Source organism: Hemicordylus capensis, chromosome 4 (assembly GCF_027244095.1).
Source record: "Hemicordylus capensis ecotype Gifberg chromosome 4, rHemCap1.1.pri, whole genome shotgun sequence".
Taxonomy (NCBI): domain Eukaryota; kingdom Metazoa; phylum Chordata; class Lepidosauria; order Squamata; family Cordylidae; genus Hemicordylus; species Hemicordylus capensis.
This window is the reverse complement of record NC_069660.1, coordinates 246,198,351-246,222,549: the sequence shown is the minus strand read 5'-3', so window position 1 is coordinate 246,222,549 and position 24,199 is coordinate 246,198,351. Positions and strand designations below refer to the sequence as shown.

At 45.4% G+C, this 24,199-nt stretch overlaps 1 protein-coding gene across 1 annotated transcript in view; it reads left to right on the top strand.

Moving 5' to 3' along the window:
- Positions 1-5,917: 5,917 nt before the first annotated feature.
- The window catches only part of NPC1 (NPC intracellular cholesterol transporter 1), a 59,762-nt gene continuing 41,480 nt past the window's right edge, over positions 5,918-24,199 (top strand). Inside the window, exon 1 of the mRNA XM_053249424.1 lies at positions 5,918-6,374. Within this exon, the coding sequence (XP_053105399.1) occupies positions 6,273-6,374 (102 nt within the window). The 5' untranslated portion in view covers positions 5,918-6,272. The remainder of the gene's footprint in view (positions 6,375-24,199) is intronic.

Below are 24,199 nucleotides of genomic sequence, written 5' to 3'. Positions count from 1 at the left end.
ATTAAAATTAAAATATTACTCGAATCTTGTGTTTGCTTCTTTTATTCAGTTTCTACAAGGTGTTTTGTGATTATGTAATTTTCTAGCCCCTGCTTGCCTTAACAGGTCATCCTAAACTTTAATTTTTGCTCCCTGACTGATTAGTGTCTCTGATTAGGCAAGCTTCACTTTTGTATTTTGTTATAAGAAAGCAAGTATCTCTCTAAAGAGGATGTAAACTTGCCTGCAATTTTCCTTGAAATCTCTGGACAGACATCAAAGGGGACACTATCACTTGCATGATTGTGTGGCTTCAAATGATAGGCTGAGGCACCTACTTTCAAATATATCTGCTGCTTAAAGAAAGATATTTCAACCTTCTGCTTGGATCATGTATTCACAAGTGGATCGACCTGCAAGTAGCCCCAACCTGCCAGTTCTTGCAGGATCCTTGCACACCCTTCCACAAGCAGGTCAACTTCTAAGTGAGCATCTCAGCCTATTATTTCAAGCAGGAAGTTGGTGCAGGTACCAAAGATAATATCTACTCTCAAGCTAGTGCACCAGCCTGCCAATGCTTGTGTGGGTTCTTTTACATGTGGATTTTTAAAATATGCAAATAACAACACAGGAGAGTAGGGGGTTCATGTATTTGTGTGTATATTAAACAAATTGTGCTCCCTCATCTCCAAAAGAAATTTGTTACCATCCTGCTGAGACATGTTGCCATCACAATGGGATGTACCCATTGTGCTGGACTTGGGTACACTTGTCTTTTCAAACACATCACTTAAATTGTGGCAGCTAACTCAAATGCAGAGTGCAGAGCCAAATTAACCCATCAGAAGCACAGGAGAGACACACATAATGTTTCACCAAAACATTACCAATTTAGTTGGAAGGGGTTCCTTAACAGGACTAGTCATTAGTGTTTAAAATGCCTCATCTAATGCTCATCTGCCATCCATCCTATCCCTGCCAAAAGTCCATCACCAACATTACTGCAGTACACAATTGCCTGAACAACTCCTTGCAGTAGCACTCGACTCCCTACCATCTAAGTCCAATTTCTATGTGCCACTATCTGCCCTTCAAAATTTTATGAAAACAGTGGGCTTCCATTCTGTCAGTTTAAATATCCCTCCATTATCCAAAATCTCCTTTTCCATACCCCTAATTCTACACTTCCCTTTCTGGCTGCAAATATAAACTGGAAATTCCACACTGTGATATTTGTGCTGCTTATTTAAATGGACTAAGAGGCTCGTCTTTAGACAAACAGTGGTAGGCATTGGTAGGTCAGTTCCTTTGCCCTGCTAAGAATACTTCCTAATCCTGAAGATGGATTTTTTTCAGAGTACTTTTTCCCCCCAGTGTGAGAGTGATGCCCCATACAGCAGTTGTGACCCTGTGAGCGAGAATAGGCCTGTTTAAAGCAGCTGCCTGTTCTTGCTGGGATTGGGACTGCATTGCTGTGGAGCTGAGATGAGCACAGCCCAGTGACGGTGTAGTAGCACAGTGGTAATGGGCTGCAAAGGTGGAGGTAAATACCCTAAGGGGACAAGAGCAGCTGCAAGCACAGCAGCCCCTGGACATCTCCAGGCACCTGCAGCTGGGGCACATTGCATGCCCTCATGCAATGGTGGCTACATCACGGCAATCTGACCTTTGAAGTGGAAGTACGCCACTCTAGTATTCCATTCTGCTTGCTGGTATTCCTGGAGGCTTTACACACAGGGCTTCTGCCCCAAATCTCCTTCAGAAGAGAGAGTGTGCGTTCACACACACACACAAATCTTGAAGTCCCTTCAAGATTTTTGGACCCATTCCACACAAAAACTGGGCTTTGTGATGTGAATTCTAGCTTATCTCGACATATGTCCGGGTTTTTAAAATGCTGGTTTTAAGCGACTTGTTCTGAAAATGCCAGAGCAAATGGGAGAGGCACTGACGTAGAATCATTAGCATGATAAGAGGCATGCTCTCTCCAGAAATGCAGAACTGTCTCTGTGGGGAGCTCCCCCCCCTCCACCCACTGGCTAGAAGGAAAACATGGAGCATGCCATGTGGACTTGTTTCAAAATAAAACCGAGAACAGAGGGGAGGAGCTGCTTCTCTCAATGCCGCAAGTGTACTTTGAAGTGGCTTCGCTCAACGTTTACCCCAAAGCCTGAAGCCAAGTGCGAATAACTGGAGAGGTATACATCCTAAACTGAACTGCACCACTTTGCTGTTCTCAGTTAATAGCAGGAACTTCTTTTGGTGGTGAAGTGTCCACCATAAGAGTCCACAAATTCTGCCTGGCCTTAGCAAGCAACATTTGTTTTCTACTAGCCAGTTGTGAAGACCCATTCCACCCAGGATGCATTTCCCGTTTGCTCCATTCTTCTAAAGATTTATTCAGAGCTAGAAACCCTATCAAGGAAATAGAGAGGAATATCCAGCTCAAATGCCTGATTGCTTCTTCAGTCTTCGTTCTGTTTGTTAAAAGGAGTTACATCAACAGCATTTTTATTGTGATCTCCTCACTGAGGAACTCAATAGGGTCTTATCTGATCATGGCAGGGGTGTAACCACTTACCAAAGTCACCGGGAAGGATGCTTAATATACGAGTTCAAGATTCCAGGCTTGCAAATTGCTTTTCCCTCTCATGTAGAACCACGAAACTGCCTGAAAGGAATAAGAAAAACTAGCTTATCCCACACAGAGCATCTGTGCTCTCGGACTTTATTGCTCACTCACCCCCTCAGCCACTCTCCCCACCCCCACCCTCTCAGCCAGACTCCGCTCACTTAGTCACTCCTCAGCCAGCCATCTCAACCAGTCTCCCCTCAGGCATTGAACAATGGCATCCATTGCCACTGAGTCTCCTCACGAGGAGGACGGCCAAGCTGGGGCCTCCCTTCCAGCCTGCATGGATAGCCCTCAGTGCACTCTTATGCCACGGCTTGGCTGTCCTCCTTGCAAGGAGACTTGGTGGCGATGGATGCCATTGTTCAATATCCTCTCTTTCTTTGCTGCCTCAACCTCGCTCCCTCCTTGGCAGCAGCTACCCTTCCGGCAACTCTCTTGCCAGTACTCTCGCAAGAGCTGTCATGCATGGGATTAGCCACGAGTATGCCTTAGAGAATTACATTATTATTATTATTTTACATTTTATATCCCGCTCTTCCTCCAAGGAGCCCAGAGTGGTGTACTACATGCTTAAGTTTCTCCTCACAACAACCCTGTGTAGTAGATTAGGCTGAGAGAAGTGACTGGCCCAGAGTCACCCAGTAAGTGTTATGGCTCCCAGCCTACAGGAACTGGCAGGGCAGAGAAACGCATAGTCTCTCTTCACTCTCTCATTGCCCAAATTTTTCAAGATTTTCACTGCTGAGCATCATAAAAAGTCTGATAGAGGTTTATAAATAAATAAATATGGATTCCTGTCCCCAAAGGGCTCACAATCTAAAAAGAAACATAAGTTAAACACCAGCAACAGTCACTGGAGGTACTGTGCTGGGGGTGGTTAGGGCCAGTTACTCTCCCCTGCAAAATAAAGAGAATCACCATGTTAAAAGGTGCCTCTTTGCCAAGTTAGCAGGAGGTTGCTATTTTTAAAATCAAGGAAACAGGAATAGGAGGAGCAATGGCAGCAGCTAGAGCACCAGCCAGCAGTGGGATGTGGTGACCTGTAGAAGCAGGTCCCCCCATTAATTTCAATAGGACTGACTTGTGACTAATGTAGTACTTTAAAAACATTGTTTTGCTCTTTTATGCTGTTGTCACTTGCTTTTTGGAACTGAACACTGGGAAAGCAAGCAAGCAAGCAAAACTTGTCGTCCCCCCCACCCATATTCAATATTTTTCAACATTTACCCCCAGTATTATTTTTGTGCATTTTACTGTAAGTGCCAAACTAGAGCACAGGAACCTGAATAGGACTCCACAGCAGAATAAGACTTTTAAATCAGTACAGGCATCATTATTCTGTTTATAAAGTCTACTCTGTATGAAATTTTAATTTCTTTTAATAGGTTTGAACGAATGGACTTTAGATCTCTTCTAGCCCTAAAACTATAAAATCAAAACTATCAAACTTTGTATTAATCAAATATGTTTTCCTGTTTGACAGTTCCTGATTTCACCAGTAGATGACTCTGCAATTTGGCTAAGAAATACTTTGTTTGCTGTGGGAGTGGGAAGGGAATCACTCATGAACATAGACACTGAACCTCCTGTTTATTCATTCCGTCACTACTGAGTCAGATTACAAACAGGTTAGTAGATTAGAAGTCTCTCTCATCTAGTAATAACAATTACAATGCCAGTCAGGCCACTTTACATCAGCAGTACGTACACAGAAATTTTACACCCAGATGAAAGAATATATTGTGCTAAATTCATGCTACTTCCAGAAAAATCGATGGCACCATATGACTGACAGAGCTGGCCCTATAACTGTATCATGCAATGTGGCTAGCTAGCTGAAGTACTGTTAAGAAGAGGAATGTGCAGTTATAGCCAAAATCCTGTGCACACATACCTGGGAGTAAGCCCAGTGAAATCAGTGGGACTCATTTGCAAGAAAATATGCCCAATAGGTTCAAGTTGTATGTTGCATTACTAAAGTTAACAAAACTTTGGCAAATAATACCTTGCAAGTTGTTCAGAATATGTAATCTGGAGAATGTAGTAAAACCAAATTTCTCTGTTGATGGAAAATAAGTACAAAACTTGATATTAATTTGCAAACAAAAATATAAGGAGCTTTACACATCTTCCTTATTTTTCCTACATAGATTTTAAAACTTGAGATGAGCCACAAAATGATTGTAATATGGGTCACCTTGCACACAGCAAACATTGCATGGAAGCCATTTTGCTATGGTGCTCTTCCACATAGTTGTGTATGCATGTACAGTTATGTATGCAAATACAGAGAACAATTTGTTATGGGGCAGCTAACAAAGTTAAAAAACAACAACAATAAAAAAAATAGAACATTAAGAAGGCATCCAGATCAAGCCTCAGGAAATGACACATTTTAAATAAGGGAAGTATGCTGAGCTTTAAGAAAATACACCATTAGTTAGACTTGTAATAAAATCAAGAAGCTAGAGACATAGAAATCCTGCTTGTCAAGTAAATTATGTGATCATTGAACTCAAACAGAAACAACAGGATTCAGTATAAAATTTCTACAGAAGTGTTTTTTCTTTCAGGGTTCTGACAAGGGCTATGTGAAATTTCAATTCCAAACCAGTCCTGCGGGTCAAGGGATGGTGCCTTTAAAAATGGACATCGGGAAACAATATTTAGAATTGGTCGGTTTTTATGTAAAATGTTCTGGTGCCTAATGCCAAATGCCTCTGAGCATGCGTGGAGTTCCTTTGCCCCAGGAAAAAGTATTTCAAAAAATAATCGAAGTATAAAGTGCACTTGAGTACGTGCAAAGTGCCTTTCGTTTGAGAAGGGGATACGTCTTTATCTATCCAAAAGACTGGATATCAGTTGGGGGGCACGGTCACATCTCAGGACACACGGCTGCTGCAGCCTCAGAAGAGCTCTTTGCACCGCACGCTATACAGAAGAGAGCGGCCGAGGGAGGGAACAGGAGACCGTGCGCGTAGACACAGTTCAGAAGCAAGCCCCGCCGCAGCCAGAGGGAGTTGCTTCCAAGTAATTGGCTGTGAGGTGCGTGGCTGCAATCCCCTTGTACATTTATCTGGACTGGAAGTAAAGCCCACTGGTTGCAATAGGACAGGACCTCCAAGTCCTTCATTTGCAAGGAAGAGCACTCGGGCAACCCCACTGAGGTCCCTTTGGGAGGAAGATCATCCGGGCCGACTTCTGAGTCAGGGTCGGGGCGGATCCCTGCGAAGGGAGCCTTAGGGACTGGGACGACCTGCTAGCGAACAGGTCCGGCCGCTTTCTGGGCAGGGACTGAGAGGGAGGGGACTGGAGAAGAGCGCGTGCCGGTGGCGTGAGGGGGACGCCACACCAGCACCCTCTCTGCGGCCCCGCCTCACAGGAAGAGGCGGGCAGCTCGGCCCGGCGGAGGAGGAGCTGATGCGACGTCGACACGTTTGGTTGGCGGTTCCCGCCGCCGGCAGGAGGGGAAAAGCGGCGCCTCTCACTCTCGCTCGGTTTTCTCAGCACCGGGACGTCCTCGGGCAGCCCTTCCGGCGCGGAGTGGCGGCTCCTCCTCCTCCCTCCCTCTCGCCAGACTAGTCTTGCAGACTGAGCGCCCTCGAAGGAGCCTTGCTGGAGCCACGCGAGTGAAAGGCGCTGTCACAGCAGCAATTCCATGAGGATGGCGAGGTGGGCTGTGTCGTGGAGCCGGGGCTGTCGGAGGCTGTGTGGCCTGAGCCTGGCGGTCGTCTGTTGCCTGGGGTTTCTCCCTGGCCGGGTGAGTGGAACAAGGCTGGGGCTGGCTGGTTGCCGTGCAGAGGGAGGGCGCGAAAGAGAGACAGCCCCGGCGGCGAACGCTAGACCTGGGCGCCCTGGGCAGTCCCCTATGGCGCGGTCAGCGAGATGGTTGGGGTGAGGTCTAAAATAGGGGGCGACTCCTGAGTGCAGGGCGGCAGTTGCCACGGCCAGGTCGTTGACCTCTTCCCCCACAATGCTTGGCCATTCCTGCCCTGCCCATTCCTGCCCTGCTTCAGGTGGTTCGGGTTAAGAGTTTGGTAGCTTTGGTGACTTCACAGAATGAAGGGGGTTGCTGGGTAAAGAGAACGTCTAACTTGGATTGACTCTTAATTGATGGCTGGAAGCTTTTCACACGGGGCTCTTAAAGCCCTTTAACTCGCATCTCCTTCGGAGTGGAGGCGGGCGCGTTCTCCACATCTCGGCCAGATTTACCCCGAAGTCCCTGCGAGTTATCGGGGAGTAGTTCACGCACAATTCGGGTTTTTCACTGCGCCTTAATTAAGAGTGTAGCCCGACTTGTGTCGGGGTAAATAAATTCACTATGTGTGTCGGTTTTTTGGGACAACCTCGAGTTCGCAGTAAAGCCTCCTGGTACCCTCGCGGTAAAGCCTGCTGTGTGTAAAGGTCAGGTGGGGTGGGGCGCCAACGTTATTCTGGAGCTAGAAAGTTCGTGAATGTCATCTGAGTTTTTTGTAGAGTAAACAGAGGGGTAATGGAAGGTGGGGAGGCATGCAGGGGACGGAGTGCCGGTATTTCTCAGTTTCTGTCTGACTGTCAGGGTGGGCATGGCCATGGGGGCTGCCATGGAGCAAAAAAACCGTGGGATATGTTGGAGAGCGTCTGCACTTCTGAATTTGCCACTGCGCTGCTGATAACCTTTGGTGATAGTGTAGAAGCTGGAATGGAATGGGCCAAAGCAACCCTTTAAAAATTGAACTGGAATCCCCAAACAGTAGGGTGTGGGGTATGTGTTACTGTATGTGATACTGGAGAGCAATAGTTTAGAACTCAAATGTTTCCAATATTCTAACTTTATCAAGGTCTTTGATAGAGGAGTCCTCTCTGAGAGGAGAGCTGGTCTTGTGGTAGCAAGCGTGACTTGTCCCCATAGCTAAGCAGGGTCTGCCCTGGTTGCATATGAATGGGAGGCAATGTGTGAGCACTGCAAGATATTCCCCTCAGGGGATGAAGCCGCTCTGGGAAGAGCAGAAGGTTTCACGTTTCCTCCCTGGCTTCTCCAAGATAGGACAAGATTTTTATTTTATTTTTTTAGGACAAGATTTTTTTATTGAACCAACAAACTACCAAAGCATACAGTATGTTGCCAAAGCACAATTATATACAAAGTAGTTGTTTGTACATCCTATATCTACAAAGATTTAAACACAAGGATTTGGAGACCCACAGGGTTATAAAGTATATGCAGGCAGTGAGAAATTCCTGCCTGCAACCTTGGAGAAGCCGCTGCCAGGCTGTGAAGACAATACTGAGCTAGATAGACCAATGGTCTGACTCAGTGTATGGCAGTTTCCTATGTTCCTATGTTTACAGCCAGGAATTAACCAGAATTGACATCTCATAAATAATGTCTTTGCCAAAGACTCTGGGATGCGTGAAATACATATGTGAACAAAAATGTAGTCCATGTATTAGCAGAATATTATTAACCCATGCCCAGCCAAAATCTACTTTTGACAGTAAAAAAATCACAGATGCTGCTTCTAGGGAATGATACCACAGCCAAATATGTTTCACAAACAACCAGCTGGAAGTAATGCCCTGAGAATTCTTGAGAACAGGAATCCAGGGGGAGGGGCTGCAACTTGCTGGCAGAGCACAGGCTGTGCATGCAGGTGTTCCTGGGCTTCCCTTTTAAGGATCACACTTAGCCAGGCTTAGCAGGCAGGGCTAGCAAAAACAATGAATAGTATTGCTAGTCTGAGATGGTCTGACTTGGTTTAAGGCAGTTTCAGTAATCATATACTGACCTGAGGATGGTGTAAAAGCCAGAATGAACAGACTGGAGCAGGTCCTTTATAAATAATATATGGAGGCAGAACAAAAAAACCCGAGACAGTGGGATGTGTTGGTGACACTTGACAACAGTATTTTAGACCCAACACTTCCAATATTATCTTCTTATCAATCCCTTCACACTATCCAGCATGTGCACTGAGTGGGGCCTTCCTGATTCAACCCGAGTGGGATCTAAAATTAACTGAGCAGACATTAAAAAATGTGTGTTAGTGCCTTAGAGGAAACACCACCTCTAATGTGTTCATCCCTGTCACGGTGTCACTAGAAGTGGTGAGCGGGCAAGTGCATTGCATGATTGGTAAACAAAGATGGTGGCTGCTGGGGCAGCTGCTGTGCGATGCTACTGAGTGCCTCCAACAGTATTTGGCCGATGGCCCACACAAACCAGCACTTCCATTGCCTGTACCTGTTCTGCGTAATGAACTGACATGGTGGTGAAAAACCATCCCCCAGAATGCCAGCTTCTGAGTTGTGCAACTCCATAGGATATCTGAGGTGAGTACAGGTAGTCCTCCATCATAAGAGTTCTTGGTGTGGTAAAACTGGTACAGTCCGGCATTAAAAAAACACCAGGCAGGAGTGTCTGTAGGGCCAAATGGAGAGGAATGTGGATTCTTCACACTTTGTATGTCTCGCTTCATGATACAGAACTAGTTGAATATTGTGTGATTTTGATCAGCCTGCATTACTTGAAAGTTGGCATTCCTGCAATATAATGCATTCCTCGAAATGGCCGGTAGAACATCTTCTTTGTATTTAACTCTCTTAGACTTCACATGCGTGGGGGAGATCACATGTATGGCGGAACTCTCGCGATAGTTCTGGACACACTGGCAGCCAACAGTTTGGGTGTGCAGCGGAGCCACACGTACAGCAGGACATCCTGTGCGTGGCAGGACATCCAACATACTGTAGGCCAGCCAGTGGACTCGGCTTTGCCAGAGGAGAGGAGCCAGTTTGGGTGGGTGGTGGAGCCGCGCGTGGTGGAGCAGCAGCAGTGGCTGCTGCCGGGCCGGCTGGCAGGGTGAGAGGCAAAGTGGCCGCCAGCGATCCGAGGGGGATAAGTGATGGGACGGGGAAAGAAAAGAGCCATGGTGCCTGGACGGACAGGCAAGACAAAGAGATGGTGGGAAAAGCTGGGGGGGTGGGGAGAGAAAGTGGCGGGCAGGCAGGTGGGCCGAGAATGGGGGGAAACCCCGAGTGGGAGAGGGCCGAGAACGAGGGGCAAACTAGAGGTGCAGATGCTCTGCGCCCAGCCGCGCTAGTAGAATCTTATTTACTCTAATGGGACACATGATTTTGGTTGGCTTGCATAGCTTGAAAATTGGCATTCTAGTTCTCTTTTGAGGAATATCATTTCTTACCCAGAACTGGAACATAGATTTTGTGAACATTTTGTGATTGGTTACATCATTTCCATCTCATCTAATGAAATGTATGATTTTGCTTACTCAGAATATATTCCTGGGTATATCATTTATTGCTGGGAATGGATACCATATTTTGGATTTTAAGAATGTTTTGCAAGTTTCTGCATCACTCATCTTGGTTGGTTGATACAAATCATTTTGGTTGGTTTATATAGCTTTGAAGCTGTATATGAGAGCCAGCATGGTGTAGTGGTTAGAGTGCTGGACTAGGACTGGGGAGACCCGAGTTCAAATCCCCATTCAGCCATGATACTAGCTGGGTGACTCTGGGCCAGTCACTTCTCTCTAAGTGTAACCTACTTCTCAGGGTTGTTGTGAAAGAGAAACTCAAGTATGTAGTGCACCGCTTTCGGCTCCTTGGAGGAAGAGCGGGATATAAATGTACAATAATAATAATAGTAATAGTAATAATAATAATAATCAACACCATAGGGGTCACAGAAATCACCATCAGCCAATTACAAAAAGCAGCTCTACTGGGAACAGCCTATATTCTGCGACGATATCTATAACAATTGACAATAAAATCCTGGCATCCCAGGTCCTTGGGAAGGACTCGATGTCTGAATAAAATAAACCAGTCAATAACACCTGTCTGACTGTGTAAACAAGAAATAATAATCTGATATTTGAGGCTTTTCCTTCAGAATATCAACTATAACTCAGTGTGTATTAGAAAGTAGATTTTGTGTAAGTTGTATGGGTTCCTTCATCTTTCCCACCCAGTCCTGTGTGGCATGTGTATCAGGCTGTGTCTGATGTCTTGGAACCAGTCATTATAGGTCAATATGTCTATGAAATTAAGATATTTATGAAATGTCAGCTCTGAGTCATTCCTGAAGTTGATGAAAGTATGGCTTTCAGGTTGTGCAGCGTTTCTGGATTTAAGCCAAGAGTAGCTGGGTTCAGGGAGTGTGACTGTTCGGCCTTGGGCAAGGGAAGGGTGGCAGGTCTGTGGCCATCCATCAAGCTGCCATGGTGATGTATTGGAGGCAGGCTGGGCTCAGCTGCATCCGGTATTCCCAGATTTGTGCCAAGGCAGTAAGAGCAGCACTAAAACAGCAGTATAAGACAGAGGGAGTGGTAGGAGCTTATGTAAAATAGTTAAACCCTAAAAGGAATGAGATGCAAGACCTGAAATATAATGGGCAATGTGGAGACTCATGGATGTTATGTACAACATAACTGCTTTCTGCTCTGTAGAATCTCTGCATATGTGTAAATCAATGCACTAATGAATGTCTAAAAGTGTAACATTAGACAACTTTCAATTTAAAAAATTGTTATTGAGCATCCCCAATGCATCCCACTTTCTTTTTTGAAGGGGTTGTTTTGGTCTGTTCTGGTTTTGGTTGAAAATGAGTTAATTGGGTGCGGGGTTTGTATTTGTATCTCTGGCTGTTGTTGTTTGACAGTATAGCATTCATGATTATACTCAGATAGGCTTGTAGTGTTCCCTATAGGGGTAGTTTGGGATCCATTCTGCCCTTGAGAGTCAAGAGCCAGAATTAGGCCCTAAGAAAAGTGTTGTATTGTATCTCTGAGCTATAAGAGAGGTTAGAGCTGACTCCCTTATATTCAAACCTCTTTCTACCAAGGTTTCTTTCTACCACTGAGAATAGGCAACATGAGCTAACAGCTATGTGGATAAGAAATTAAAGGTTATAGTAAATATATGCTATCTGTATTTTGAGGGATTTATTATAAGGGTATGTGTTGCATCCATACAAGCATGGAACAGCTAGCACATTGATATATCTTTGCTGTTCTAACAGCACAGTTACAGTATGCATGGACAGATTGGTGGATACATTCTCTTTAGAATTATGTGTATCATACCACAAGCTTGTAGATAAAGGATGAGTGGGCACTTCAGTTGCATTACATTTTATAGCTTATGGATATTTATGTCTTACAGCTTTGTGTTAATGGACAATATTGGTAATTTATGTGTAATTAGAGCCATTTTTGTGTATAATAGTTGAATATTTCTTGTATGTTTACCCATTTAGTTTATTATTATCATTCCCTGTAGAGAGACTTGGAAATCATGTTAACTGGGAATAGAACATTGGTTTCATAACAGGCACCATTTGGGAACCACAACCTTTTCTTTTTATTGTTTATGCCATTGATGAAGGCCCTGTGGAGGCTGAAATACGTATGGTCACACTGGATATAGAAGAATATTTATGTTTGTATGTGACCTATAGTTGATTTCAGTCTTCTGCAAGATTTGAAGCTTGGATCATTATCTCATTTCAAACTGACTGGATTTTTCATCTATCCACACGGGATATTCTAAAATCCAGAAGGACATCCTATGGAGGACTGAATTGCAAGTTGCAGTATCCGAATGTTCATCAAATCAATATTTGTTCAGAATTGATATGGATACTTGAGATTCTTTATAAAATGTTTTATTTACAAGAATTTTCTATTGTTCCCTAAAAGCGTTTTACACTCCTATCATTTACAGGCTGTTACGTTTTTTCAACGATTCGTGCATACTTTTAATTCATATTATTTTAGGGTTCTTTTCTGGTTCATTTGTATTCTTGGTTGAACATTTTAGGTCCTTTTTAGATTTGCAAAATGAGAAGCCCATTGACAAGATCCAAGCTCTCCATACTGGTAGGATGTAGTGGTGGTGAACTCACTGTCCCCCTTTCCTTGTTGGCCCAATCAAAGACCTCTGAGATAACAATGAGGGGCGGAGTTTCCTTATTGCTGACCGATGAAAACTGACACAGCTAACATTCGCAGCCTTATTCAACAGTATTGGTAGTGGAGTGAGGGATGACAGCACAGTGTTGCTGGCCTTTTTTGTGCAGGACTCCATGCCTCTGAAAACTGGATATAGGTGTCCCATTCACTGCAGTCTATGCTAGTCAGTGTTCTCTCTAATTTTTTAAAATCTGTGTGTGGAATGAGTTTTGTTCTGGGCCACAGTAGTGGCAGTGTGTGCGCACATGCATTCAGAGTGGGGTCTTCCTGATTCAACCTGAGCGGGATCTGCAATTAAGTGAGCAGACATCAAAAAGCTTGTGAACACACATACATGCACACGTCTTAGAGGGAACACTGATGCTAGGTACTGCTGATGGTCTTACATTGCTGTATGTCATGCATTTCAGAGGCACAAAAGCCCAGAAAAGAAAAAAGGTGGCAGACCCACAGAACAGCAGTTGGTCACTGCTGTGTGTACAGGCCTTGCTTGTGGTTGGCATGGCACTGCTTAGGAGATATCCTTGCCTCTGTGGGTGTTGACTGTCTAGTTGCCCATGGATAAAGGACATAACAGCTGCAGGAGATGGGTCCTTTGACTTGGTGTTTACGTTGAGATTGCTGTATGTGTGCTTGAGAGATTGTGCCGTTTCCTGATACTCTCTTCCCTACTACATGCCCCAGCCCCACTCCCATTTGTGATTGTCCTCATTTCAGTGTTTTAAGATTCATCTGTTGATGGGGGTGGCGTGGGATGGAAAGTAGTAGTTGAGACAATATTTTTTCATCCAGTGTAGGAAGCTGCTGCTATGGATATTTATATTCCACTCTTCAGCCAAAGTTCTCAAAGTGGGTTACGTAGAAAAAGTGGGTTACTTCCCTTGTCCCCAAAGGGCTCACAGTCTAAAAAGAAACATAAGGCAGTTACTAGCAACAGCCACTGGAGGGATGCTGTGCTGGGTTTGGATAGGGCCATTTTCTCTCCCCCTGCTAAATATAAGAGAATCACCACTTTAAAAGGTGTCTCTTTGCTCAGTTAGTAAGGGTAAGCTGAAGTTTTTGCTTAGCAGGAAGCTGCATTGGAACTCATTTCTACGGTGTGTTCTCCACGTGTACTGGATATGATCTTATGTGAAAGAATGAGTCATGAATGTTTGACCACTGTTACCAATGAATGGAGTGCAGTGTTCATCAACAATGTGGTTGTATTCTACATAGTTTTTGCTAGTGAAGGACTATGTGTACAGTGCAGAACATTAGTCCTCCAGCTAGATAACTAGAATGGGAGTTGTAGTTCAATAACAGCTGGAGGGCCAAAGTTGTGCAGCTCTGCACTAGTGCATGGTGGGATTTTAATTGCATTTGTGATCAACAGCCCCCCTGCCCCCCTTCTGCATAGTATATACTTGCCCTGTGTATTCAGTGGAGACACTGCTGAATTTGAGAAAGGGTGGGTTGTTTAACCAGTACACATTTTTTTCATATTGTGGGGTGGGGATGGAGGGACTGGTTCTGTAATGCTTTGCAGGGAGCAGGGAGAGGCAAGTTGGATGTGGGATATTCAGGAGTTGTGCCTTTTGAGGCCCCCTGTCTGCATGGGGTGCACTGTCCTTGCAGCTTCAGTAGTAGCAGTAGAGTTACATTACAGCCAGGCACCAGGAGTTTTATCTTAGGTTTGTGGCATAGAACTTGTAAGAGGTCTGAGAAGACAGCTGTTATATCTCCTTCCTCCTATCATTCTTGACTTCGGCTGCTGCATGTGCAAAAATGCTCCCTTTCACCATTGCCAGGGTTGTCGTTAGTGTACACACAGTCCTCTAAATGTGGGGGCAGATTGATATAAACTCCATATATCAACTTTAGTGGAATATCTTGATATGAGCCAAGTTCCTTTGCTGGGACTTATTCTCCTGGTGTTGTAACTAGCTTCTGAAGGTGGGTCTACACATACATGAGAATGGAGTGGTAGAATGGACTGTACCATTTCAGGCTGCACATGGGTGATCATACTTCCTTCATGTAAGCAGAAGATTAGCACAGTAAGCAGGGCTAGAACCACTCTCTGTGATATGTGTGTTCACAGAGAAGAACATTCAGAAATGGGATCTCCAACCTGTAGTCTGAAGTGGTGCAGTATACTGTATCACCTAAGCTTTCTACCACTAATTCTGCTGCATGTGTAGCCCCAAATTGAGTAAATTGACAGAGCCAGCACTAAGGGTCAATCAAGCTGGACTCTGGCAGAGGCCCCACAGCTAACCCCAAGGCCTTAAGGCTAATATGGTGAGAGGGTGCTTGGAGGAGACAGAAGTGGTGTGAGAAGACCACTGCTGTCTCCTCCATCCACAAATGGAAATGTATCCAGGAACATTCTGCCTGCTTCCAACCTCCCCTTGTCCAAGAGAATTCCTCCCAAAGTCCCCCCCCCCGCTGCAGTAATACAGGGGACTCTGAAAGGAAGGCCTATTCACTGAAAAAGGGGAGGAGGCGGCGTCTCTGAGAGACTCAGCAATTACTTCTCCCCTAAGTGAATAGGGAAAACATGGTTAAGGCAATTCCTTCCAGGTTCCAAAGATGAGGAGAAGAGTTGCTGCTGCCATATCCACTATCTTGGGTAAGTAGGGGGTCAGAAAATCAGGGGAAGAGGCTGTCGGGAAGGAGCACCATGGGTTGGCCACATCAGGACTTTTCTCCAGGACCCCCAGCAATCAGACATTGCCTCTGTTTGTTAGAATTGCTGGAATGTGTGTGCGCGCCAGTGGTGAGGGGCGGGGGGATGATGGAGCAGTTGTCTAGGGTCTCTGGAGTTTAATGGGAGCAAGTGTTAATCTTGTTGGTGTAATTTTATATCTTTGGAAATAGGACTGATGTCTGAGTAAGCATGGCATTCTGATTAAGCAATTCCTTCCTTGTCAAATAGGTATGTGGGAAGCTGCTCTAAAACTAGAAGACTGTTGAAATACTAGACATGCTGTAAAAGTGGGTGTTGACTGCTGAGAGTCTCTGCAATGATTGTATGCAATGCTAGCTAGTATTGTGAACCGCCCAGGGACTTTTTTTTGTATGGGGCAGTATATAAATGTACTAAATAAAACAAATTAAAAAATATATTGGAATTCCAGCTCTGAAATGTGCAGCCGTTAAATTAAGATGGTGTGCTGGTAGCTGCAATTTTGAAGTAAATTGTCTTGGTAAAAGCTTGTTTTGTCTAAATAAAGTTTGATAACTTTTTATTTAAAAATAATATATTGAGTTGTCCTAGAGTCTAGCTGAATTCAGACATGTCAAATCATGTTTAAGAAAGCTTGGGTGTAATATTTGAATTGAGAACCATTCTTTGCAATTAGCCAGCAAATCTGAACTGGAAACATGGTTGAAGTGGGCTTCATAAGCCATATTTTGGCATAATGTTCTGAATAAACAAGCCATAATTACATATATGGCTCTGATTCTAGAGCTCACTCCAACTAGAGAAAGGGGAAAAAGGAAAGCAGACAAGAAGTTCTAAACAATGAGCTCTTTCTCACAAGCATTGAGAGAGGGCTACAGGTTTTGCAGGGAGGAAGCCCTAAAGAGCTTACCTCACAGCAGACAATCATTCCGCTTTCCCTGAGTGGGCGGATTGCCCACCCAGACGTGCACTGGCAGCTCCGAGGGTTGGGGTTCTGGGACGCATTGCCCACCCCCCGGAGATCCAGTAATGCACTGCATGAGTGTGCGGTGCCTTATGGGAATCCCTCCCCTCCCCTCCCTGAGTCTGCCAGATGATCATAAAAACGAGGTTAAAGGAGCGCTCGCTCCCGTAACCTTGTTTTAAAGGGAGGCTTCATAGGTAGGCTTTCTGCCATGGTGCCACTGGGATTGGCTCGATCCCGACAGTACACACGCATGTACAAAACTCGGCTGGGCTCCCTTAGCCTAGTTTTGCACATGCGTGTGAATAGCCTCAATGGCTTTTTTGTATGTTTGCAAACCATAGTTTGGTTAGCACAAACTGTAGTTTGGTGTGATGTTTGAATTGAACCTCTGTGTGGTATGTTTCTGGATAAGATTTAAGATGCTAACTTGGATTAGAGAAGAGCAATACACATTAATGCTTCTGTGTGTAGAAGATTAAAATAATAGTAAAATCCTTGTCACTGTTCAGAAAAGAGTGCTCATATGGGTTATTCTTCCTGAGCAGTGCTCCAACAGCTTAAACAAGGTTGGATTTGGTTAACACTGCATAAAATGCAGCTAGATTTTAGGAATGGAAGCAGTGTTCCCTCTAACAGGGATTTCCAGATGTTGACTACAACTCCCAGAATCCCCAGCTGCAATGACTTTTGCTTGGGAATTATGGGAGCTGTAGTCAACAACATCTGGGAATCCCTGTTAGAGGGAACACTGAATGGAAGTGCTTTGAGCATCTTGGCCTTCACTGAGTTCTGGTGAGAACTCATTCATCAACAACAAGGTATTTACAGGTGAAACTCGGAAAATTAGAATATCATGCAAAATTCCATTAATTTCAGTAATGCAAATTAAAAGGTGAAACTGATATATGAGACAGACGCATTACATGCAAAGCGAGATAAGTCAAGCCTTAATCCTATATAATAAAAGGCTAAGTGAGTGGCCGTGGCTTTGGAACGTTGGGGATCTGCGTCCCTGCCTCCCTGGGCTGTTCTGGGCCTGCGCAAAGCGCAGGCCCAGAAGAGCCCAAGGGACACAGGACCTCAGACACCAGTGTCCCACAGCCACGGGCAGCCATTAGCCAGTGTGTGGCGGCGGGGGAAAGTGGCCGAGGCGGCACGGCGAGAGGAGGCCGAGGCAACCAGAAGCGGCTGCCCTGAAAAAGGTGAGGGCAAAGGCGGCGGGGGAAGACCGAGAAGGGGGACAGGGAAGCTGGGCGAGGTGGCGGCGAAGCCGCCAACGAGGCCCCCCGCCCGCTCACAGCCGTCGCCCCCGTCTGCTCACCCGCCCTCCCAGCTGCCCAAAATGAAGCTGGGCGAGGTGGCGGCGAAGCCGCCAATGAGGCCCCCGCCCGCTCACAGCCACCGCTGCATGCTCACCCGCCCTCCCAGCTGCCCAAAATCACCTTCCCCGCTCCCCCCCAAAAAAGATTAAGGGCCAAAATGGCCCATGAGAAGGTCGCCGCCCCCGCCTATTGCCCTCCCAGCTGCCGAAGACCACCTTACCCGCTCCAGCCCAAGGGAAAAGAGAGGAGCTCACAAAGAAGAAGTGAGGAGCTCATGAGCAGAGCTCCTCTCTGTGCTAAGTCACTGCTCAAACTGCCGCTATGGACGCAAAGGACGCCTATTGCGTCCATTGCAACAGTATGGGCAGCAGCTTAACACAGAGAGTAGCTCTGTTCCCGAGTTCCTCTCTTCTCCTTCGGGCTGGAGCGGGTAAGGTGGGCTCCGGCAGCTGGGTGCGCGGGAGGGCGATAGGCGGGGGCGGCCACCTTCTCATGGGCCATTTTGGCCGTTATTCATCCACACACACCCCCAAAAAAGTAAAAGCAAAATAAGGAAGAACAAAAACAGAGACAACAACAAAACAAAAAACAAAAAGAGAGAGGGGACAAGGGGGGGAAAAAGAGACAGAAAGAGAGAGAGAGAGAGACAGAAAAGACGGGATAGAAAGCTAGCGCCCGTTATCATAACGGGCTTAAAAATACTAGTTTGTTATAATTGTGATGATCATGGCGTACAGCTCATGAAAACCCCAAATCCACAATCTCAGAAAATTAGAATATTACATGGAACCAATAAGACAAGGGTTGAAGAATAGAACAATATCGGACCTCTAAAAAGTATACAGTGTACTGTGCTTGACTGGCCAGCAAACTCGCCTGACCTGACCCCATAGAGAATCTATGGGGCATTGCCAAGAGAAGGATGAGAGACATGAGACCAAACAATGCAGAAGAGCTGAAGGCCGCTAATGAAGCATCCTGGTCTTCCATAATACCTCATCAGTGCCACAGGCTGATAGCATCCATGCCACGCCGCATTGAGGCAGTAATTGCTGCAAAAGGGGCCCAAACCAAGTACTGAATACATATGCATGCTTATACTTTTCAGAGGTCCGATATTGTTCTATTGTTCAAGGCTGAGGGACTGAGGATTTTGGAAGTGGTGGGGAGGAGAAGTGGCGAGCGGGGAAGAGAAGCCTGGTGGCCGAGGGGAAACAAACGAAGGGGATGGGGGTGGGAACGAACTGGGGCTGGGGGAGAACAAAATGTGGCTGGGCGAAGAGTCAGGGAGAAGTCAGCCAGAACTTGGGGTGCAGATGCTCTGTGCCCATACAGCTAGTAATAAAGAAGCAAGACTGCAGCTGACAGAATATCCTGTATTTTCATGTTGATAACTCATTGTGGGGCCATTCACACAACCTACCAGGCGGGCAAAGGGAAGGCTTCCCAAACCTTGCCTTACCCCCAGACGTTTGTTGGTTACTAGGTGGGAGTGTTAAGTGTGCTCTCATATGATCACCCCATATGGTCCATCTAGGGTGGATTGATCTGAGGCTGGGACTTTGTCCGGGGCTTCCATGAATCCCACAGTGCACTGCACAACACACACAATGCATTGGGGAATTCCACCAGGAATCAAGGTGTCTGCTGGGGCTAAACATACAAGCAGTTAGCTTGGATTAAGAGAGTGCTTGCTCCCTTAACCTCAACTAACAGCTGCGTTGGAAGGTGGAGATAAGTGCCACTGTCCTGCTGGGATTGGACCCGAACCCAGGCTGGGCGTGTCTAGCTTGGGTTAGGCTGCGTGTGAGAACAGCCTCGGTGTCTGATCTGTTGAATGTGTCTCAAATGTTGTAGGGACCAGTTCAGCTAACAGACTTGGGACAGATGCATGAAGATCAGGGCTGCTCAACTTCAGCTCTCCTGCAGATGTTGGCCTGCTGCTTCCATAATCCCTGGCTATTGGCTACTGAGGCTGGGGATTATGGGAGCTGTAGTCCAAAAACAACTGGGAGGCCAAAGTTGAGCAGGCCTGATGTAGATAAAGGGATAAAACAGCCTGTCCATCTCTTTACTCTAGTTTTCTGGCTTTGGGTAGTCTTCTGTATGCAAATTGTCTTCAGGGATGTAACTGCAAACTTCAGAGTAGATATTTTTTATATATCGTTCGCATAGATCAGTCTTGTGCAATAGCTAAACCATGGCAGCAAATTTGAGAGAAGAAAAAGTTTTAGCTGTATAATGGAAATTGAAGTGGGAAGCGGCTGAAGCCTATCCAAGATTTCACTGAATACTTGCAGAAAGAAACATTGTAACTCTAAAACAATAGTGCCTCAGTTCTTGTCCAAAAGGCAAATGATTTGTAAAAGCCTGCTGGTGTCTTCCTAATACACAAGAGACTCTCTTGTGTTCCTACTGCTTTTATGTATTCTGTCAAGAAGGGAAGTTGTTATTGGGATTTAAAGCATGTCATCTTCTTGTAAAGGTTGATGGCTTCTTTTTTCAAAATTTACAAATTTGGCAGGGCTATGTTTAGAGATCAGCTTTGTATATGGTAGTATACAGGAAAGTACTGGGGGCTTTTTGATTCTTTGGACTTGGAGTGGGCTCAACTTAACTTCAATCGCCAAGGAAAAAGGCTGCTTCTAACTCATTCCCGTCAATGTGACTTTGAGATAGAATGTGGTATGTGGCATTTCTCATTTTATACAAGCCTGCATATCTGTCTACCTACTTGTCTTGAACTATTTAACTGGTCTGGATGGGGGAGGTTTCAACCAGAAGATAATGTGCTGGATTTCGGGAACCAAGAAAGCTCTCCAAAGGCCTTTTAGGAATTGTATGGGGGGGGGGGGAAGCTGTTAGAATATGCAAGCTTGAGTACCTTTGACATAAGCCAGTAGATGAGTTTCCCTCTTTTCCCACACGTGTTCTCCATGGTTGGAGATCTGTTGCTCCAACTGGCAAGCAGATGCTGTGCTTTCCAGAAAGCTAATGTGAAATTTTACTTGCAAGCATCTGGTTTACACCTCATTCTGTGGCAGCCATTCACACCTGCGGCCTGTTTTATAGCAGTCCAGGAATAACTTGTCTTGCAGTGCTTTTGAAGAAGCAAATATGCCTAGAAAGTGTGCATAAATGTATTGGAGAGAGCACCAGGGCAGGGGTGACTGTTAAAGTGAACTGCTGAGAAATCAGAAGTTCGCAGAGGATGTTGCAAATCCTAAAACAGTGAGCAGGTAAAGGGAGTGGCACTCCGACCGCTTGACTGGAACACATGGCAGTAGCTGGCTTTGGCCAATCCTCAAGCAGTTGGGAACTGCCTGCCTTCCACCACTGGTATTCAAAAATAGGTTGTAAAATAATAAAAAGAAATTGTAGTAATAAAAAAATCTGTTGCTCAGAAAGAAGGCAACAGGGAAACAAACAGCTGTGCTTGGGCTAGCCTTGAGCCATGTGCAACAGCTGTGGGGTGCGGGGAGCAGCCAGAAATGAATGTGAACATGCAGAGGTGCATAACATCCAATACAGCTGTGTTCTGGTTGTGTGGTTGAGTGACGCTTCAGGAAGTAGAGATGTGTTTCTCCACGGTTTTAGTGAATATGCATGAGTATACCCAAACTTGACTTATTGAAAGATTTGCCTATCCCTAGCACCAATTTCCATATACATTCTCACCATCTCTATTCTTGATGTAGAGAAGGGACTAATGCTATGTGATAGAACTTCTTTTCTGTAGAAGAATGAGGTTGGCATAGATCGTAGGAGTCTGTCCTTGTAAACAAAGTACATTATGTGTACTAATCTGTTGAAGGTCATTCTAAAGATAAGCCTGAAATCTTACTTTGAAAACGACGCACGCCTGTCCCTCTAAGAGTTTCCAAAGCCTCCAAAACTGTGTTATATCTATCCTTCATGACTTCTTACACAGAAATTTAAAACACCCCTTAGTTTTATACTGAGTTAAAGTTGCTATTGGTATTGCTTTTCAAAATTTAAATTTGGAAATACAAGCTCAGCCAGCAAATACAACTTGTGTGAGACTCATTGGCCTAAATGCAAACTAAACATTGTGTGTGGCGAATGCTTCTACAAATATATGGTGGCTGCAATTCCTCTGCAGCCACCTTTTCCCCGAGGGTTGCAGAACCCTTGGACATATTTTTGAGTGTCACAGAGGGCTGGGAGGATTGCCAAAACCAGCCCCTCTTCTCTGCATGACTGGAAGAGTTCCCCTTGTGCTACTCTTAGTTTGGATGTAGACATTGTTTGTGGCGTATATATAGTGCAGCAGGTAAGGGAGTTAGCATTTATATAACACTTCAAAGAATCCAGGTACTCCTAGACAGGCAATCCTTACATGACCCATACGAGGTAGGTCAGTATTAATATCCTCCTATTCCATGTTGGGAGGTTGAGTGCTAAAGTTTGGAGAATGGCAGCTTGCCTTAAACCTATTGCGTTTGTGGTAGAGATAAGAGGGTACATAGTGATTGCATCATTTGAACTGGGGACTTAGTGATTACATCATATTTCTAACTTAGGCCGGGGCTGGGCAAACTTGGCCCTCCAAATGTTTTTGTACTATAACTCCCATCATCCCCAGACACATGGGAGTTATAGTTCAGCATCTGGAGGGTCAAGTGTGCTCAGCCCTGCTTTAGACAGTGTTCCCCTGCCATTCTAGTTGTGGCTTCTAGTTGTTGGTGCCAAGAGGAGGGGTTTAGATTTGTTAGGCACTGGGACACATTCTGGGGCAAGCAAGGCCTGTACAAAAGGGACGGGCTGCACTTGAACCAAGATGGAACCAGACTGCTGGCGCTTAAAATCAAAAAGGTTGCAGAGCAGCTTTTAAAATGACACCTGGGGAACAGCCGATGGGAGCTGGGCAGTATCCCGATTGGCAAAAGCCATCCTTTAAAGTGTGAGGGTGCAAAGAATTAAATAAAACAGAAGGGGACAGAGCAGAACCGCATAAAGAGCAGACGGGAGCCTGTGCCAGCAGGTCAGAGTCAAAAGAATAGCATACATCAGGGGAGAGATTCAGTGTATAGGTGCTTGTATGCCAATGCCAGAAGCCAAGATGGGCGAGCTGGAGTACTTGGTTGCTAATGCAGAAATAGACATAGTGGGCATAACAGAAACATGGTGGAACAGTGAGAACCAGTGGGACACAGTTATCCCTGGGTATAAACTCTATAGAAAGGACAGGGAGGGGCGCCTTGGAGGAGGGGTAGCACTGTATGTTAAAGAAGGGATAGAATCTAACAAGCTAGAAAACCTAGGTGGACTGGAGTCCTCCACAGAAACCCTGTGGGTGACTATACAAGGCTGGAAAGGAAACGTGCTACTGGGGACGTGCTATCACCCTCCGGATCAAAATGCTGACAGTGACTGGGGGTTGCAGGAGGAGATCAGGGAGGCGTCAAGGAGAGGCAGGGCTGTAATTATGGGTGATTTCCACTACCCACACATAGACTGGGTAAATTCACATTCAAGTCAGGACAAAGAGGTCAGATTTCTAGATATGCTAAATGACTGTGCCCTAGAACAGTTGGTCAGGGAACCAACCAGAGAGAAGGCGACCTTGGATCTAATTCTGAGTGACACCCAGGACCTGGTGCGTGATGTCAGTGTTATCGACCCTTTAGGTAACAGTGACCACAGTGCCATCAATTTCAGCATACATGAGGGGAGAGAATCACCAAGGATGTCTAACACAGATATTTTGAATTTCAGACGAGGAAACTTCTCCAAAATGAGGAGTATGGTGAAAAGAAAGCTGAGGGGGGAAATCAGGAGAGTCACTTCGCTCCGGAGTGCATGGAGTTTACTCAAAACCACAATACTAGAAGCCCAGTTAGATTGTATACCCAAAAGGAGGAAAGGTACCACTAAGTCCAGGAGGATGCCAGCATGGCTAACGGGTACCGTCAAGGAAGCCATAAAAGGGAAGAAGACTTCCTTCCAAAATTGGAAGGCCTGTCCAAGTGAAGAGAACAGAAAGAAACACAAACTCTAGCAAAAGAAATGCAAGGTGACAATAAGGGAGGCAAAAAGAGAGTTTGAGGATCATTTAGCCAAAAGTATCAAGGGGAATAACAAAAACTTCTTTAAGTACATCAGAAGCAGGAAACCTGCCAGGGAGTCAGTTGGACCATTAGACAATGAAGGAGAAAGTATGGAGGTTGCAGAGAAGCTGAATGAGTTCTTTGCATCTGTCATCACTGCAGAGGATACTGAGCATATACCTGCTCTGGAACCATGCTTTTTAGGGATGGAGGCTAGAGAGCTGAGTCAGATAGAAGTGACAAGGGATTATGTTCTAAACTGTGGAAAAACTGAAAGCTAACAAATCACCAAATCACCAGGGCCGGATGGCATCCATCCAAGAGTCCTCAAAGAACTCAAATGTGAAATTGCCGACCTCCTTGCCAAAATATTTAACTTATCCCTGAAATCGGGCTCTGTACCAGAGGACTGGAGAGTAGCAAATGTAACACCGATTTTCAAGAAGGGATCCAGGGGCGATCCGGGAAATTACAGGCCAGTTAGCCTAACGTCCGTTCCAGGCAAATTGTTGGAAAGCATCCTCAAGGATAAAATTGTAAAGCACCTAGAAGAACAAGCCCTGCTGGGAGTGAGCCAGCA